Here is a 20,252-nt window from a genome sequence, read left to right on the forward strand (position 1 = left end):
TTGTCTTTCTACAAATCCATTATAAATTGCTCAAACAATGTTGAATACAAGTGCATGCTTTGGTTTGGTTGTATCTGACAGTTTGCATTCTGACAAAACAAACAAAAAAACATCCCAACAAGGATTCTTGGGCATCATGTGCTTGTATCTTGTGAAGAATGTATCTTCAATGATGGATGACAAATTGGTGTATTTTAATTGTAAGCAATAATTTAGAACTGTGTATGCATTAAGTTAATTCAATGAGGGGGAACATGAGCAGTATTGCTGGTAGAAATGTATCATATCGTTAGCCTCATAGCATAATTGCCGAAGTCATGCTTCAGTTGTGGTCAGCCGAGCCATCTTTGTATGTAGTGTCAAACATGCCTGTGTCAAAGAGATGACTCTGGGCAGATAGTGATTTTGGAATGTAACAAGCATTCTGATGGCTGATGTCATAGAGGCAATAATGCACAGTGAATCAGCAGTGTTGGAGAGTAGAGTTAGGCAGATATCTCAATTTGGCCAAAATATGACTTTGCAATTATGCTATGAGGCTAACTTATGCTTGGGCCTATCTTTTCATATGTTTCTATTCTGCAACATTATGAATGCTTCCCTGGAACTTTGTTTCCCACAACAAAGTAGATTCAGGGTTCCCGCGCTGGTCTTAAAAAGCTTAAAGTCTAAAATACAGCAATCCAATTTATCCTGCAAGTAAATCAGGCCTTAAAATGTCTCCAATTTCAGTTATTCGGTCTAAAAGTGAGGTGCTAGGACTTAAAAATGAGATCCTGCAAGGAAATCAGTCCGACCACATCTATTTACGTGGAAATTAATCAAGCTGGAACCAAAACAATGCCAATTCGCTTCCTTTTCTGTCTGTATGGCAGTGAAATCCCTAATTTCATCACCCCGAGGATGACAAAAAGCTATCACATGGTGTCGCGATAGGTCTAAAATTATATTCAAAGACGTCTAAAAAGGTCTTAAATTTGACTTGTTGAAACTTGTAGGAACTCTGTAGATGGATATGATCAATATGTTGCTTTTAAAAATAACTTTACCTTAGAGCAAAATTGAGGAAAGAAATCTCCCAATGTGTACATTGTACACCCAGGACTAATTAACAGAAGAATGTGAATAGGAATGACCGCTACCCATTTTGTGGTTTTCAGCTCAACCGTCTCGAGTGGTGTCCTGTGGCTCTGTTCTGCCTCCATGATAACTCCTTTGTAGTGAACTTGTAGTAAATGTGGCCTCATGAGTCTTTTAATTACTCTGAATATATGTATTTTTCCTACAGTAATCCTGTACCTTCTCAGATCAAATGCCTAATTATAGTTTTTTATGAAACAGCATCTGAAACATGTAACATATCCAGCTGCCTAATGATGTCAGTGAAACTTGGCAAATATTTGTATTTTTCCATGCATTATTATACAGTGTTAATGCAATTATCCCAATAAAACTACAAAATGTTTAATACTGTTTTGTAATGGGTGTAAACCTGTTTTTGTATGCATGTACCTATGCATGACAGGTCAGGAATTAAGGAACTAATTGTTACATGATTACAAAGTTGTAATGATGTAAGAGCTTTTCCATCCTATTTCAGTGGGGACCTCAGGTCATATCTGATCTGTAGTTAGCCTAACTAACCCATGCTGCCATGACATACCTCTGGAACGCACCCTTTTGGAGGGAGAATAAATTGTGCGCATGCGCAACCATTTTCTGTCTCGCGTTGTCTAGCAGGGCACAGCGCTCGAGCATCATCCTGACCAGGCAGCGGGTGGCAGTGACAGCGACACTTCTTCTCCTCTGTTGGCTACATCAGCCAGCAAGCTAGATCAAAAATGGCGTTCACTTTCGCGGCCTTCTGTTATATGCTTGCGCTATTGCTTACGGCGGCCCTCATTTTCTTCGCCATTTGGCATGTAAGTAGTTATCCAACAAGACGGTTTAGAGAGGATGGAAGTTGCCCTGCGAGATGACTAGCTAGCAGTAAACCAGTCGCAGCTAGGCTAGGCAGCAGGCTGTCACCGCCTATCTAGGATAGCTAGCCAACAACTCACAGCTAGAATGAATGGCACGTACTAACTCTGTCATGGATATTGCGTTGCCTTTGCATTCTTTTTAACACATCTCAAATTACGAATATTTCCTTCCCATATCAATTGTTATGAATGTGTCAGAAGAGCTAGCAGAGTTGGCTTTAGCTACACATCTGTTTCCAAATGGACAGCTTGCTTGCTAGCTGGTGGTGGCATCGACATTAGCAACTAACGCTAAGTTAGCATTGGTGTAATCAGCAGGTCTGTCTGCACACAGCCGTCTGGTGTTTCTCTCTCACTGGACATCTAAACCATCCCATCTATGCAGCTATCGCCCTTCTAGCTGGTTAATAGTTAGCAACAAGGCCTATTCCTGTTATGAAACAACTTATGGCTAATGCCCATTTGTTTACCACAGACCATTATAGTTATCTATATATTAGGGTCCATGAAGGGTAGCTAGCTAGCTAACTTTGTATTTGGTTTAGTATGTTTATCTTATTGAGGTTTTCTTAAAAAAACGAAATAAGAAAGTAAAATTAGGTTTATGGGTTTTATACATAATATATATTTGATATATTGATATCAGTAACTCATGCCATTACACTCTCTTTTACCACCACCATTTCAGTGTCATATTGACTGTATCCATCTTCTCTTTCTCTCCTCCAGATAATCGCATTTGATGAATTGAAGACTGATTACAAGAATCCTATAGATCAATGTAACACATTAAATCCGGTAAGGATGTTTATATTTGCACGGGTTTAGCTAGGCCTACCTCCTTTGGCTCCTTTGATTGCATGCTGATTTGCTTTCTTTAAATGTGTGTTCAGGATGAGTTTAATCGGCCTATTAGTCAAATTATTTAATCGGCCTATTAGTCACAATTGATTTCTCTGCACTGTTTTACCTGACTGTTATTAATCTAGAGTGATCTTGTCAGCTGTCAAACTCTTAACACATTTTGTTTCGTTTTTGTTTATCTAATCTGCTTTTTTTTACATTTTTAACGGCATAAAGACAGTTGAAAAGGTCAAAAAGATTAAAAGAGTCAAAATTGCATTGAAGGTTTGTACCAATCTTCGATTAAAATGCCTGTTCGGTTCAGTTCAGTTTCCAGTCTGTCATTCTGCACGAGGGGAGTGTTTTGCAAATGTCTTTTCAGTTAACTAATCTCAGAAGCCAGAGTCCTCATTGGATTCATTCATATTAGGATTAAGAATGCTGTCGGTATCTGTGCTAAATGGTAGCCTAAGCATAATCAGTCCAGCTGCAGTTTTTAGGATTTCATGTCAAAGACTTTTAGACATTGATCATTTGTCACCTCTTGGGCATGTGAAGTAAAATGTCAGATTCCATTTCCTTTTCTCTTTTCATGATTTTAAGCAATGGTTATCATGTGCAGAATATACCTCAATGTTGTAATTTAGCATTACTTACTATGTGTGCCTTTGAGTTCTGCATTTGTTTACTTCCTGGTATAGGCCTACCTACACCCCACAATGGTTGACGAGTATACCAGCTTTATATGTGGATGTAGAGGGCCTTAGAGGGCTGTATAGCAAGCTATGAACTCATTCTTGAGACCCGAGTTTGAAATGACATTCTGGGGGAATCTTTAAAGAATGTAAGATAATCATTAAAGTGTATTGATCAGTGGGGTTTAAGGCCTCTGTGGAGGGGATCATGTTGCATTGGTATGTGCAGTTACACATGGATGGAGGTAAATCAGCTGATCCAATGTTCTTATTGATGATGTAGTACAGGTGTTGTTAACTGAAAAGACTTGCAAATGCTCAATACATGCATGATTATTTTTTTATAACCTACCCTTTGTTTGCATAAACTGTAGTGTTACAGATAGAGTACGCTAATATTCCAATAAACAAACCTAAACAATATGCCTACCACATGCTCATAATCAGATTAAGCTATATTATGTATCAATGCTATCTTTTACTAGAAAATATTTTTAAGTTTGTAATGAATACCTTTTCCTTTTTAAGTACATTTCTGTTGTGAAAGTAATACAATACAATATTTATATGAGAATAAAACAGTAATGAGTAACACTTTTACATTAAGGTATACCTTTGTCAGTTTGTAAAGTTGTAAAGCCTTTTTATAGATATGTTTGGGGGTGGGTCAGTTATAAACAGTCATCGTTTAAAGTATGTGATCATCACTTTGTCCTGGGGTACCAAGAAGTGGCCTGCCCTTATCCTCCTTGTGCTGAATCTATTCCTCTACTAGGCCTTTATCTATCAGGGTGCACACAGGACTGGCTATAAGCAAGTAACCTTTTGGTACCCCCAGTGCTAAAGAGATAATTCAATCAACTGTTATCATTGAGTTAACTGTTATAACTGATTCAAATATCTATAAACTAGTAACTGTAGGATTGTTTTGAGGCTTTTGAACCAGGAGTTATAAGAGATATCTTTTATTGGATTCAATTGAACTTATTGTCATCACAGTTATTGAATGACATCATTGCTGAGAGCTATTTTGCAAATGTACAGTAGGTCTACATTGGCTTATCACCTGGGGCTCCGAACAGATGGCTGCAGAATCTTAACACTCAAGCTCAGCATTTTTAGGCATCACTGATTGGCTAGTGAAGATGGTGGGAGGAGTTACCCCGTGTAAAACCATGAATGCAGCTATTCTTATTCTTTTTTTGGGACAATGCTTTTCACAAACCTGCAGTTTTGGATTTGCTAATATGGAGGCAACAAATTTACCCCAAACCATAGGATGGTTTACCAGTCTGTTTCTCTGTCCGTGGACAACATTTAACCTTAATCAAATGTTACAGTTTTGTAAACAGTTCAGGGCTTCAACAGTCCCTTAACTACAACCCTGTACACCTTTACCCTTACATGTCCCTCATCTCTCCATCAGTGGGCTTCTGCTCATGGCCTCCCTATATATCCAAATGCATGGCTTCCATGTGGTGACTCCATCTTGCCCTTCCCTCTTAACGACGCCCACACCAGACCTCACACTGATACTCTGGGACAAGACTGCTCGTCCACACAGCATGGTCTCCCTTCCAGTGTGATTTTGCCCCCCCGACCCTGTCTGTGAGGAAGTTGGATGTAGGTGTGTGACACTGTAACACATAGTGATGTTGAGATGCACACTTTTTTTAGACAAAGGTGTGGATGCAAATACCATGTAATCTCTGGTTAAACCAATGCATGTTGCACATAGTACGTCAGTGCATGATTGGGGTGGGGGGGCGGGGGGCATATGGCATAGGTGCCATGTGAAGTCAACCTTATTGATCTGTTCCCTGCTATCCATCCTCCAGTATTGTGCAGCTGTTATATAGTCTCCATAATCTGAATTTCGTAACATTAAATCAATAAAAAAAAGTCTGTGGGAGTGAGTGTGCCTCCCCAAAAAAAGTATGTCAAATGATTCAACGAGATGTTGAGAACATATTTGACTTACATTATTTTCTCTGGTTGTTCCCATATCTGCTAGTCTGTATGTTCAAGGTGTCTTCTGTGTTTCATGTGTTTGTTGCGAAGAGGCTTTGCTTTATTGTGGGATTGAACAGTCTACAATAATACATACTCGCCTCTTGAAAGATGCCTCTTTGGTTACATAAATCATTCCTTGTTGACTCAGTTGATGCCGTCAGTTATGTCATATTAATTGTGAGTTTTAGGATGTGTGGTTATTTGTAGAACGAGGTGTACTTGGGTAAGTCATGGATGGCTCCTTAGTGTTATGCTGATGGCTGATGTGTCTCCTCTCCTCCATCAGCTGGTGCTCCCAGAGTATCTGATCCATTGCTTCTTCTGCGTGATGTTCCTGTGTGCAGCAGAGTGGCTCACCCTCGGACTCAACATGCCGCTGCTGGCCTACCACGTTTGGAGGTAAGTCATGAGCTTAGAATTATAAGGTTCTATCTCCGTTTAGGGTAGTTCAGAGATATTGAGCGTCAACGTTTTTACATTCCATTATGTTTTGTGAGATGGAACCTTTGTATTTTATGAATTACTAACTCAAAAATGTCAACATTTTAAAAATAACACCACACAGACATTAATAAACACCTAATGGATCAGATTATGTAAAAAAACTCAATAAACTCCCTCACTGACTCCATTTGCCTTCAATAGGCTGCCTAAATGATTTGGGGGTTATGTTTCTTCTGCTATTTTGTTCTGCATAACACCAGATTTAGTAGTACTGTAGTTTAGTAGTACTGTACAGTAATGTTGATGGTTAATCATCATTCATTGAACACCTTGATCTCTTCAGGGTTCCCGCGCTGGTCTTAAAAAGCCTTAAAGGCTAAAATCCAGCAATCCAACCCACAAGGCCTAAAACGTCGGTTATTCGGTCTAAAAATGAGGTGCTAGGTGTTAAAAACGAGATCCTGCAAGTAAATCAGTCTGACCACATCTATTTACACGGAAATGAATCAAGCTGGAACCCAAAAAATGCCAATTCACTTCCTTTTTTGTCTTTATGGCAGTGAAATCCCTAATTTCATCACCTCGAGGATGACAAAAAGCTATCATATGGTGTCACGAATAGGTCTAAAATTATATCCAAAGAGGTCTAAAAAAAGGGTCTAAAAAGGTCTTACATTTGACTTGTTGAAACTTGTAGGAACCCTGCTCCGTGACATGAACTCTTTGAGATGCTCTGTCGTGTTGCCTTTCATGGTGTTACAAAGAATTTAGGAATGTTCCATGTTCTACAATCTGTATTCTAACAATTACATGTTATGTTTTTCTACAGGTATATGAGTAGGCCAGTCATGAGTGGTCCAGGGCTCTATGACCCAACTACAATCATGAATGCCGACATCCTGGCATTCTGTCAAAAAGAAGGATGGTGCAAACTGGCGTTCTACCTGCTCTCCTTCTTCTACTATCTCTACGGGTATGTATTTGGATGTGTTTGGATGTGTTTGTGTTTGGATGTATTTATCCTGTTTACTGGCTGAGCTTTCTGACATCTCCTTTTTAAATAATTGCAATTAAGTATTCTTTTATTACACAACTTGTTAGATTTATTCTTAATTTACCCCCACTCAAAACAAAATGACAGAAAATCAACTTCATGAATTCCTCCCTGAATGAATAATGGTTTGTCTTTCTTCTTTCTAGGATGATCTATGTGTTGGTGAGCTCTTAGACTGGGAGTCAGAGAGGAGAGAGATCTGCATGGAGGAGACGAAACACTTTCATTTCAGCGGCTGGAGCGGAGACTGGACCTGCTGAAACCAAACCACCTTTCTACAGCACACAGTACAGTCTCAAGAGGATGAACTCTCAACCCCCCCCCACACACAGTGCTGAGTGTCATTTTGGAAACATTTATCCCTTTTAAAAGATATCTTGGTCGCAGCTGTCCTTTCATATAGTTCTACAGTTCTTATACTAAATGCTTATGAGAGGAAGAACCACAGACCTGGACTCTTCCCCCCCCACCCCACCCCCTTATTTCATTATCATTATGTGAAGATTTTATGCTTTAAGTTGAAATAAAGTTTTTCATCGTTTCCCCCCCCCCCCCCACTTTGACTTTGATATGTTTACAATCTAGAACAGACATTCTGTTAGTGTGCATCGTCAGTTAGGTTCAGAGCTCTCGTTTTTAACTAATAATTGATTGACTGTATTAGCATATTTTGATGGGAAATAGATGCCATGATGCTTTTAAAAACATGTTTTTTTTGTATGCCATGGATGGAATTGAGTTTAGTAGATTATTTTATTGACTTGATTGGACACAAGGGTCATTGTATTGTATAGTATTTGATCTGAAAAGGATAATTCAAGGTTGAATGCATGAACAATGACAAAGGACTGGGACAATCAGTATGGTTGTCAAAGGATATCTTAAAAATAGTTGATACAGTTTGCTGTGCTTTTTAAAAGACCAATATGACGTCTTATTCTACTCTGGAAGACACCGTACCTGCTTCGTGAAATATTTCCTTTATCACAATTAGTAACATTTGATATGGCACTACAGGAATCCCATGTAGAAGTGTCCTAGATGTATGTGACCATGAGTTGTTCCTAATGAGAAATGTCTTAGAAACCTGTTTATCAACTAAAAGGAACAATGATGGGTTTGGCTTAGTAACTTTTTTCATGAACTGCTATAGGTTTTATTTTATTTTCTACAATATTGGCTATCAAAGGCACCACACCATCAAGCTGTCACCCCAATGTTTATTTATTTTAGATTAAAGAGGATTTTGTGTACATTTTACGGTTTTAAAGTCATCCACACTCCTATTACAGTGTTTTAACTATTGAGTTTGAAATGTCTGATGGAGAATGGAAGTTGCCGGAGCAGTGATGCATTGTTTTTATCTTCTCCAAAACTTGCAGGTTTATCAATTTAGTTTTTTCCAAATGCTAGATTTTCGGGACAACGCTTTCTAAAAAAAATAAAGAATATTGTTATCCCTAAATCTTTTCTGTATCTATTGCCAATTTTTCATACCTATATAATTATCTGGGAAAGGAATGAAACTGTGTTGTAAATGTTTTCTTTGATTTCAATGTATTACTGAGATAATATAACAAGTCACAACTCATGAATCCAAATAAACCCATCCCAATTTTGGGTGGCTGTAATAGAATATTTATGTAAACTGAAGGGGTAGGCTATACCTCATTAACAATCAAATATTAATAACAATCCCAACTTTTGAAGCCAAATCAATATAAATATTACCTTAAAGATATTGTTTATTAGATTTAGCATACAGGTTGACAATTATGCACTGCATGTCTCAAAAAGCAATATATTATGTCAAAACATACTTCTAAAGTGCTATTAGAGAAAAACGGATTCAATCTCAGACATAATGATAAACACAATCAAACAAAAACATTTTAGAAAAATCACTACAACTTTAAAGACACTGAGCTCCTCTTCAGAGGGGACACCTGTCACCGGGACGCAGGTCGCTCTGTTGAGACAGCTTTGGTGTCTTGATAGGCTGAAAACCTTTCCCGAAACTCATGCAGGAAGTTGTATTGCTGTAGAAGGAAAAAGGCAAAAATCAGCAACGTGCATCATCAATAAGGTTACAAGCCTAATATGGCAATAATATATGCCATTTAGCTGACGATTTTATCCAAAGCGACTTACATTATGGTGAGTGCAAACATTTCAGTATGTATAGTCCCAGCGGGAATCGAACCCACAACCTAAGCGTTGTTAGCGCCATGCTCTACCAACTGAGCCACAGAGGACCACTATATATTTAAGCAATATCACACTCGAGTTCGTGTTATACTGAATATCAGCACGGCTGTGATTCGGACGTAGGTACGAGGCCGCAGGCCGAGTACCGAAGACAATCTGTTGACTGTTGCCTAGTAACCTGAACACAAACTAGCTACTTTGTATCGTGGCTAGCTACTTTGTATCGTGTACATTTATTTGTACATTTCCATGTATTGTGCAACCAGTGAAATATGACTCGGTTGACAGTCGCTTTGGTGGCATGTGTGAATGTGATTCAGAGTCAGACGAGTTGACATCAGACAGCACGCTGCTCCATCGTTTTCTGCTCTCGGTGGATGGTCTCCAATAACTTTTTAGCGAGCTTTCAGACCTTTCATTCATTTAATAGAACACCTGTGCGGCGGAGTGATACATATAGTTAAAAGTCCCAGTGCTGTTATACTGTATATCATAACTCATGGAATGCCTCTTGTCCAATCAAATTACTTGGTCGGAACTAACTGTTGTATAAATACCTTTAGACTTAACTATATGAATTAGAGATGCTCCGATCAGGGTTTTTGGTGCCGATCACCGATCACCGATCACTGGAATCAGTGATCTGCCGATCCGATATCACCGATCACCGATCACAGCGCCGAAAATGGCAATTGAAGCATTCTATTTATTGTGTAGCATTATTTATGTTTTAAATTATTCTTAACACCATTGACATTGTATATTAAGTATTTAAATGAAATTAGGAGATGAGAAAGTATCATGAATTGACGACCATCTGTTTTATTGAATTCACAACCACCTGTAGCTTACTTCAGGAAAAACAAATAAAATGTGAAAATAAAAATCATAATAAATAAAATGTACACTGTCACATCAAATGTGCAACATTCCACTCGAATGAGAGGAACTAGGGGCTCTTAGAGAACTTGGAGCTTATACTGTAACTGTAGCTTTCCTGAGGAACAATAAACATACCCAAACTAAACTGCAACATAAACAGGCTATAGCCAAATATAAAATACTGTTTCAAGTCAGTCAGTTTCAAGTCATATTTAGGAGGAGATAAGACAGCAAGTCAGCAATAATCAATAAAACAAAAAACAAAACATTGCACCTAAGGAGATTTCAGACTCAAACCTTACTTCTGATTAAGCAGCATCACTGGCAGATTAGCCTTGAGAAATACAAGCATCTCAGCGTTTTTGGCACTCAGCCTGTTCCTCTTATCATCTAAAATATGTCCTGCTATGCTGAAAAGTCGCTCGCTATCTACACTTGTGCAAGGTGCACAGAGGAAGACCTAAAACTCACGCGCTAATAGTTGTTGTTGCTATGGGCCAAGTGACTTCCTGCTCGCGGGGTCACATGACGTCGGTGAACACTACCTACACTACGCTCGTGAAGTCGCGCTGGAACTCTGACCAGCACTCTTGGAACGCCTCTCGTCCAATCAAAGCACTCGGTCCCTTTATGACGTCGAGCCCAGTGTGCGCTTCGGCGCTCTCTGAGCGAATCGACGAACGCAGCAAATGCCGTATGATATTCGTGGTATTGAAAGACCTTGCGTGCGTTCCTCCCCGAGGTATTTCTTTTGAGCAGACATTACAAACGGCATATTTGTTGTCTCTTTCCGACACTGTGTAATATTTCCAGACTGGCGACGCCATTTTGTAAACTGATCGGTCATGTTTGATCGGCCGTTTTGAGAACTCCGATCAAAACCGATCAAGGCCATATCGGCCGATACCGATCGGCGCCGATCAGATCGGAGCATCACTAATATGAATCACTCCGAAATGACCGTTAATACAAAGTAGCTAGCCTGCAGATGTTTGTGTTCAGGTTACTAGGCAACAGTCCAGTTGCGGAACTACTTTTTGTTGACGGAGCCAAAATAAATGATTAAATAAACAAACAAATCATAATCTGTTGTCACTTATTACTGTTAATTAATAAATTGCGCTGTAGAACTGTTGTATTAAAGCAATATCACACTCGAGGTTGTGCTGTTATACTGAATATGTACGTGCTGATATTCAGTATAACACACTCCCTCTCGTCTGATATTGCTTAAGTATATAATGTGAGGACAAGCTGAAATCTCACCTTGACTGTTTGTATGGCTCCGCCCCCTCTGTGCTCCCGGAGGATTTCAATGGCTTTGTTTGGAGTCATGGAGATGGACAGCTGGAGTAGCAGACATGCAGCGACTGGGAAAGAGACGCGCATCCATTTAGAATCATGCCAAAGAACATTGGGAAATGTTATTTTTCAAAAACGAATGAAAAGTTGAATAATTTTCTTACTTAATCCAGAACGACCCAGGCCTCCATAACAACTAGGGAGTGTGTAGGGAAGCACAAAAAAACATTTCAACCATATAGCATATATGGGCATGGTCATCTGGTCTGCAAGGTTGAATGAGAAACATGATACTATTCGGTTGTTAAGTCGTGACGTGTTTCCGGCTCCAACGTTGGCTGAGGCGCTCTCTTCGAAATGCCTCAGTAATAATAATAATTCATTATATTTGTATATCGCTTTTCCGAGGCTCAAAGACGCTGCCAAATATGGGAAAAACGGGAAAGTGCTGTGTCCCTTGTTGTATGAATAGATCCGAGTCTAAAAAACGATTGAACTGTCATTCTACCGCTGTAGTACACTGGTACGGGGAATTTCTGGTTTGGACCCGGAAATTGTAAAACGTCACGTTTGACGTCAGACTTAACAACCGAATTGCTATGCTCTGTTTCTACTCACTGGATGACGGTCCTCCTGCTGTTCTGCAGGTTGATCTGCAGTCCCTCAAGTATCTGGCAGCACTGTTCCAGCTCAGGGGTACCCCCATCTGAGAAGGGCATATGATGCACTCTGAAGCCCTGCTGCTGGTAAGCTTCCAACAGGCTGGGAACCCGGTACTTATGAAGTTCACCTCTCGTACAGAACACAAACACATCCTCCACACCCTGGTCCCGAAGTTCCCCTGACATTAAATCATGACGACGACAACAACAACAACAACAACAACAACAACAACAACAACATTAGTTTATTTGAATCGAAGATTGAGAGGACATCCAAGGTAACAGTAAGTGGTTCAGTGCCGAACAAGCACAGAGTCCCTTTTTTAATTATATTAATTAACAAAGCCCAACAATGACAACATTCCACAAGCAATACAGACTCACATAATAGTAATAATCCCCCATGAGAGATAACAAGATGTAATTCAGAATAGAAGAGGTAGCCCTACCAACGTCTCTCTGCAGATTCCTCCTGACATCTTTGAATTTGCATCCTACAGGTCAGACGACCAAATGGATATGATCAGTTACAACTACAACAAAAACATTCTAAAAATATATATATATATTCCATAGGACATAAATCCAATACTTTTGACATTACCTGGCAATGGACATATACCAAGAAACTGGGAGCTCTCCACGACTGACAAGGGCAACCTTTAAGGGAAATGGAACAAGTTAACATTCACAATTGCAGTTCTCAGAGGCTCACACACCTTCTGGAGGATTCCTGCAATAACAACTACAACTACCATACAGGCAGAGGTTCTGCTCTGGTACACTGATGTGTAGTGAGATGTAGTGTGTGTGTGTGTGTGTGTGTGTGTGTGTGTGTGTGTGTGTGTGTGTGTGTGTGTGTGTGTGTGTGCATGTGTGCACATTATCGGCAAGATAAGCCTGAAATGTGACGTTTTATCACATCCATATTATGATAAATCAAAAGATTGTGCAGACTAGTTACACAAAAAAAACGCATCAGGCAAACTTGCAATTATAGATCTTAAAAAGAAAACAAAAACATTCTCCAAAAATCTAGGCTTATTTTGAAAAATCTCACATGACTTCAATATTACCGTATTTAACAAATAAACCTGGATTTTCCTTTAGCGACGTTGGTGGAATACCCCCCAGGTCAAACTGTTCTACTTGCCAGGAGATGTGGAACGGTGTCAGCTGCTCCTCCCCGACGTCCTCTTCATCAGATGAAGAATCAAACTCGCTCGTCCTCATTCCTTCTGTCTAAAGGTCGGATTGGGAATTTAAGGACATGAGACATTTGAATAATAATAATAACAACAACTTTTATTTGTATAGCGCTTTTCCTGCAAACGTTGCAGCTCAAAGTGCTCCAATCTTTATATAATCTTAATTTAATTATTTAGTCATTTAAAGGCAATATTAAAAAGATGGGGTTTTAGTCTTGACTTGAACATATTTGCTGAGGTTGCATCCCTAATGTAAACTGGCAGTGAAGACACAATCTGGGTGCATAAAATGAGAATGCAGCCTCACCAAATCTCTTCTTTTGTACATGTGGTACACAGAGAAAACCAGCGTCTTTGATTGATTGATTGAAAACTTTATTAGAAGATTTGCAGAAGTAGGTACATGAAAGTACATATTACATACAAGGTCAACTAACAGGATAAAAACCCAAGAAAGCCACTGGCTTATTTCAATTGGGGTCCTTGATTCTCAATTCATCGTTACATGTAAGACAGACAGAAAAACTAGTACTATCTACAAGATAATACAGACAAATAACTATTACTATCTACAAGATAAACATACATCCATCATGGGAATGATATCCATCATGTCGGGCTGATATGCTAGCAAAAGGTCTGAACATATTCTGGTGCTGTGCCAGTGAGAGCTTCATAAACAAGCAGAAGGATCTTGAAATCTATTCTGAACTTAACACGAAGCCAGTGTAGAGTTTCTAAAATAGGAGTTATATAATGAGCTCGTCGAATGACAGTGAACGTGATCATTTCTACATTCAACCAGACTGACAACCTCCTAGCCCCATCTGAAACTATATTACGGTTCTGTTCAGTGTTCCGGCTGAAAGTGATCAATGAAATAATGTCAACCTGACCGACCAAACCAGACAGTAGTTCTGTTAGTTAGCCTGTCATGACACAGTCAGGTGGTAGCTAGTAAGCTAGCCCACTCAAACACTCCTCACGTTTTGGGTTTAAATCGCAAAGCAAAGACAATTCGTGAAGTTAAATTACAAAAGTTTATATGGTAAACCTATTCGAAGGAACGAGGAACCTTTCTTACCAAAATAACACCATGCACTTCTCCCCGAACCACTTTGCTGACAGACATCTAGTCGGTAGAGCTAGCTAGTGAGCTTCGATTTAAAAACGCACGTTAGCCCTCCAACCAATGACAGCCCAGCTCTATATTCAGACCAATGACAGCCCAGCTCTGTATTCAGACACGCCCCCGCACAGCCAAGCTCTGTGTTCAGACACGCCCACACACTTGAGTGCACGCGATTTGTTCCTCCGCAGACAACAGCACCACAGACAGGGGGAGTTCACTTTCGATGTGTCCTTGGTTCACGATCCGAATCACCAGACCTGGCAAACTATCGTGCTCCCCTCCAAATGAATCGTGCTCCCCTCCAAATGAAAGTATGTATTATGGAACATGTACACAAAGTATCAAACAGTGTTCAGAAGTATACGCGCGAGACTTTTCCATGAGTTTTTACCCACACACATCAAGAATATATACTTAAATACTTATAGATGTATAAACCATAATGAATACACACATACTTATTATACATATAAATAATGATAAATAGTCAATATAATAAATACATCCAATAAACAAATAATACATCATACAAATTGTATAATAAATACATATTAATTAAATGGTACATACATTGTACTACAAATCAAATACATAATGCGGTATTTCTAACGCTGATGCGTGCCTCTTTATTTGCGGGTTGCTCGTCTTGCACTGACGTGCCCAGGAGAGAGCAGAGCTCATGTGTCTGGTCTGGTCCCTCTCTAATGCTCTGCGTTCATTCTCACTAGGCTCCACTAGCCGCCACAAGTACTACAGCGCCATGAATTAAATCCATGTTTGCTTCTCAAAGACGAGTATTTATTAGTATTTTGGACCAGAGAGAGAGTCCGATGCTTTGGATTTTTACATCCGATGTGTCCTGATGAGCGGAACTACAGCGGGAAATGTAACAGAAAGGCAGAAGATTTTAAAGGTAAATCACCTTTTCTTTTGACATTCTCTAATCTCTCCTATATATCCTATGTTTATCATCATCATCATCATCATCATCATCATCATCATCATCATCATATGTAATTGGAAAAAAAGTAATTCATATTCAATAATAATTAATAATGTAAAACATACTTTCACCAAAGTCTAATTTTTTCCCCTCAAGTTTAATAACCCATCCATTAATCGCTTCATATTTTGAGAGTAATAATTTAAGCATGTTGTTATTATACAATATAACTAATTTGTGTACCAAATTGTTAAATGTTAAAATATGGTTTAGCCGATATGTCCTTCTCCTTATGTTGCCTAGGCTTATAAGGAGGTACTTTGGCTACTTCAGTCATTTCCCCTGCAGTGTTGAGCTCTTTGGCTGACTTGCCACTTCCCTCACCAGGGGACTGCTGGCAGGGCAACCCTTGTTCAGGTACAGTAAACACACACACACACACACACACACACACACACACACACACACACACACACACACACACACACACACACACACACACACACACACACACACACACACACACACACAGGCTATACTGAGAACCCATATTGAATCCATACCAAATCTATATTTATTTTAATACATGTTTGCACATTTTCCTTCCTTGAAACTAGGGTTTAAAGGTCAGGACTCAGGAGAGACTGTTAATTATAGAATGTGATAGGTTAATAGGCACAATCTGGTGAAAGGACAACATGATGTATGCGTTTTTACATATGCTCTTTATTCTCACTGGCTAGGAAGAGGTTAATGATTCACAACGACTACAGTGCAGAGAAAAGGAGGGTAATGTCGTCCTCTCTTTGTCACTATTGTGTCCCTGATATTCAATCTGGTCCAATTTTGGATGGTGGGAAGAAACCCCAGGGGAACGTGCTTCTCTAGACGTGGAATAATGGAACTCAAAATTTCTCAGAGCTTACCATGCAAATGCAGCAACTTGGCAATCAATTACCCATGATCAGAAACGTGTCATGGACTCCTGCATCTTCTTGGATTATAAGCACGTCGGACCAGATGCACCTGCACAACACCCTTGCGACTACATTTGTTTGTTTGATGGTCGCAACATTGTCAACAGAAGTAAAGGCACCCTGCCCTACCCTCTCTCTCTGGCAAACACAAGCTTGACAATACTATATTGGCACAGGTGATAATTAGACACCCGTTCACCTGCAGTGGACACACCCACACCATGAACACACCCACCACCGACACACCCATTACCACTAGTGACAATGCATCAGCATAGGCCTACATCCCTGCCTATACACTGTGTTTGTGTAGTATGTTCCTTAGTGTTTGTGTTTGTTTGTGTGTGTGTGTGTGTGTGTGTGTTTGTTTTCTTTCAGCAGAGGTCATAATGAAGCCTCAAGAGGGAGAGCTAGTCACTGAAATCTCTAAGGTACACCTCCTATTCCCTCACTAGTTTGCCAAGTCGTGAGCTTAGAATTCTAAGGTTCTATCTCCGTTTAGGGTAGTTCAGAGATATTTAGTAAGGGCATTTTACCAGATATTTGACCAATCTGCGAAGTAAATCGTTACCAAGAAATTTCTTCACCAATGTGTTTCTAAAGGTGTGTAATAACATGTCCTAAAAGGTTGAAATTCAACTCCTGTGGGAAACCTCATAAAAAACTGCTCAAAGTTGGGGTACCGATAACCGATTTTCGAAAATTCGAAAATGCTTAAATTGGACTTGAGTAACTTTTGAGGGGTCAAACTAGGCATTTTTCATGAAATTTAAGTACTGGAAGTATTACTAGGCCTGGTACTTAATGGGACTTAGTCTGTGGACACTAGAGTCTAAGCTCCAGGGCAGGGAGGCTGGTAGGTAGAGTGGCTGAGTAAGAGGCTCTGAGACTGGGCCTAGTGTTGTAGGACATGTGTTGTAGTACTGGTCCTGCCAGTACTACTAGTAACTAAAAACGTTTTTTAGGATACCAGGGATGCATTCTTCTGGAAGTCGCGGATGGCTGTCCTTATCAGTGGGGGGGTGCTTAAGTGTGGGGGCCGGGGACCGCCTGGTGCACGTGGTAGGGTGTGGAGGAACCAGGGGGTGTTATGGAGGAAAGGAGTCCGATGATGAGGCACTTAGACCGGGCACTATAGGGTAGGTCATAGGCCCTGGAGGTCAGAGCTCCAGAGGAGGGTTGAATGGTAGACAGCTAGGCCCAGTGAGGTCACTCCTAATCGGACTGGCAGTGTATCACATAGGCTCTGGAGGTCAGAGCTCCAGAGGAGGGTTGAATGGTAGACAGCTAGGCCCAGTGAGGTCACTCCTAATCGGACTGGCAGTGTATCACATAGGCTCTGGAGGTCAGAGCTCCAGAGGAGGGTTGAATGGTAGACAGCTAGGCCCAGTGAGGTCACTCCTAATCGGACTGGCAGTGTATCACATAGGCTCTGGAGGTCAGAGCTCCAGAAGAGGGGTGACTGGTAGACATCTAGGCCCAGTGAGGTTACTCCTAATCGGACTGGCAGAGTAGCAGTTAGCCCCTTGAGGTCAGAGCTCCAGAAGAGGGGTGACTGGTAGACATCTAGGCCCAGTGAGGTCACTCCTAATCGGACTGGCAGTGTATCACATATAGCCTGGAGGTCAGAGCACCAGAAGAGGGGTGACTGGTAGACAGCTAGGCCCAGTGAGGGCTCTCCTAATCGGACTGGCAGTGTATCACATAGAGCCTGGATGTCAGAGCTCCAGAAGAGGGGTGACTGGTAGACATCTAGGCCCAGTGAGGTCACTCCTAATCGGACTGGCAGTGTCTCACATATAGCCTGGAGGTCAGAGCTCCAGAAGAGGGGTGACTGGTAGACAGCTAGGCCCAGTGAGGTCACTCCTAATCGGACTGGCAGTGTATCACATATAGCCTGGAGGTCAGAGCTCCAGAAGAGGGGTGACTGGTAGACAGCTAGGCCCAGTGAGGGCTCTCCTAATCGGACTGGCAGTGTATCACATAGAGCCTGGATGTCAGAGCTCCAGAAGAGGGGTGACTGGTAGACAGCTAGGCCCAGTGAGGTCACTCCTAATCGGACTGGCAGTGTATCACATAGTACCTGGAGGTCAGACCTCCAGAAGAGGGGTGACTGGTAGACAGCTAGGCCCAGTGAGGGCTCTCCTAATCGGACTGGCAGTGTATCACATAGTACCTGGAGGTCAGAGATCCAGAAGAGGGGTGACTGGTACACAGCTAGGCCCAGTGAGGGCTCTCCTAATCGGACTGGCAGTGTATCACATAGGTCCTGGAGGTCAGAGCTCCAGAAGAGGGGTGACTGGTAGACAGCTAGGCCCAGTGAGGTTACTCCTAATCGGACTGATAGTGTATGACATAGGCCCTGGAGGTCAGAGCACCAGAAGAGGGGTGACTGGTAGACAGCTAGGCCCAGTGAGGGCTCTCCTACTCAGCCTGGTAGTGCAGGACCTGAGGCCCTGGAGCTCATGTGACCTCCAGCATAGGGCCACAGGCCTAGTCACAGCACCCATGGAAGGTGTGTTGTCTCTGGGCTGTGTGTCTTGCTGAACACCTCTGGTAGTCCTTGGTACATCTCATGTTGGTACATGAGAGTGAAGCTATTCAGCTTCACTCTCACCTCCCTTTTTTTTTTAGGCCTCCATTACAGGTAGGTCACTGCCCAGCAGAGTGACTCTCTGCTGGGCTGTGTGTGTATGTGAACAAGCCTGGTTCTATCGTTCCACATGCAGTGAGGCCTATGACTCTGCATCAGTGCCCAGCAGAGTGTCTCTCTGCTGGGCTGTGTGTGAGTAGCTCAAAGGCCTAAAGGTCAACTCATGTGACCTCCAGCACAGGGCCTATGGGTCTTTAACCATGCCCATGATAGTGACTCTCTGCTGGGCTGTGTGAGTAGCTGAACACCTAGCTGGTAGTCTGGTTGGTACATCTCTTCCACAATGGGAGGTGAGAGTGAAGGCCTCCATAACAGGTAAGTTACTGCCCAGCAGAGTGTCTCTCTAAAAAAAAGGGCGTGGCAGTTTCTCTACCAGGAAGTGGTCTTGGTGACAAATAAATGCTTGCAATCAACTCAGAATCATGAAAAATGCCTAGTTTGACCCCTCAAAAGTTACTCAAGTCCAATTTAAGCATTTTCGAATTTTCGAAAATCGGTTATCGGTACCCCAACTTTGAGCAGTTTTTTATGAGGTTTCCCACAGGAGTTGAATTTCAACCTTTTAGTACATGTTATTACACACCTTTAGAAACACATTGGTGAAGAACATTTTTGGTAACGATTTACTTCGCAGATTTTCATATGTTTCCCTTACTAATTGAGTGTCAAAGTTTTTACATTCCATTATGTTTTGTGAGATGGAACCTTTGTATTTTATGAATTACTAACTCAAAAATGTCAACATTTTAAAAATAACACCACACAGGCATTAATAAACACCTAATGGATCAGATTATGTAAAAAAACTCAATTTGACAAAAATGGAGATAGAACCTTATAATTCTAACATCACGAAGTGCCACTGTGTATCCCGACAGCCCGGGTTTAGAGCCAGAACCTCTCTGTTCTCTTCCCAGCTCCAGGGCATGGTTCTAGAGCTCAAGGCCGGGTTCTCCAGCGCCCTGCTTGAGCTGAGCCAGATCCAGCATGGAGACATGGACCTCAGGGAGGAGCTGGGAGACAACAGGCGTAGATGTGAGAAGAAGGCCCTTCACCTGGAGGCCCTGGTTCAGTCCCTGAGGGTGAGAAAGCTACATGCTACTTTGTGAAAAATGTAATATTTATATGAAACGTGACACCTTCTAATTTAATACTCTTATACTTCTTATTTCTTCTTACTTTCTCCCTTTTTTCTTTTTCTTTTCCTTATCCCTTTTTTACCCCTCTGTTTAGGGGTTATGCTATGTTTCTTTA

At 41.1% G+C, this 20,252-nt stretch overlaps 2 protein-coding genes across 2 annotated transcripts; one reads left to right on the top strand and one right to left on the bottom strand.

Moving 5' to 3' along the window:
- Positions 1-1,782: 1,782 nt before the first annotated feature.
- On the top strand, positions 1,783-8,539 carry cnih1 (cornichon family member 1). Its single transcript, XM_080545032.1, has 5 exons — positions 1,783-1,922; positions 2,712-2,780; positions 5,820-5,932; positions 6,807-6,950; positions 7,178-8,539. Exons 1-5 carry the CDS (start codon positions 1,842-1,844, stop codon positions 7,203-7,205), a joined length of 435 nt encoding a protein of 144 aa, XP_080401158.1. The 5' UTR covers positions 1,783-1,841; the 3' UTR covers positions 7,206-8,539.
- Positions 8,540-8,980: 441 nt separating this feature from the next.
- cdkn3 (cyclin dependent kinase inhibitor 3) lies at positions 8,981-13,318 on the bottom strand (the record flags this gene model as incomplete). The annotated part of the gene is made up of 7 exons (XM_080545021.1): positions 8,981-9,070; positions 11,388-11,491; positions 11,588-11,619; positions 12,042-12,264; positions 12,535-12,579; positions 12,690-12,745; positions 13,239-13,318. 7 exons carry the CDS (start codon positions 13,316-13,318, stop codon positions 8,981-8,983), a joined length of 630 nt encoding a protein of 209 aa, XP_080401147.1.
- Positions 13,319-20,252: the final 6,934 nt, after the last annotated feature.

The sequence above is a fragment of the Nansenia antarctica genome, assembly GCF_963989245.1.
Source record: "Nansenia antarctica genome assembly, chromosome: 1".
Taxonomy (NCBI): domain Eukaryota; kingdom Metazoa; phylum Chordata; class Actinopteri; order Argentiniformes; family Microstomatidae; genus Nansenia; species Nansenia antarctica.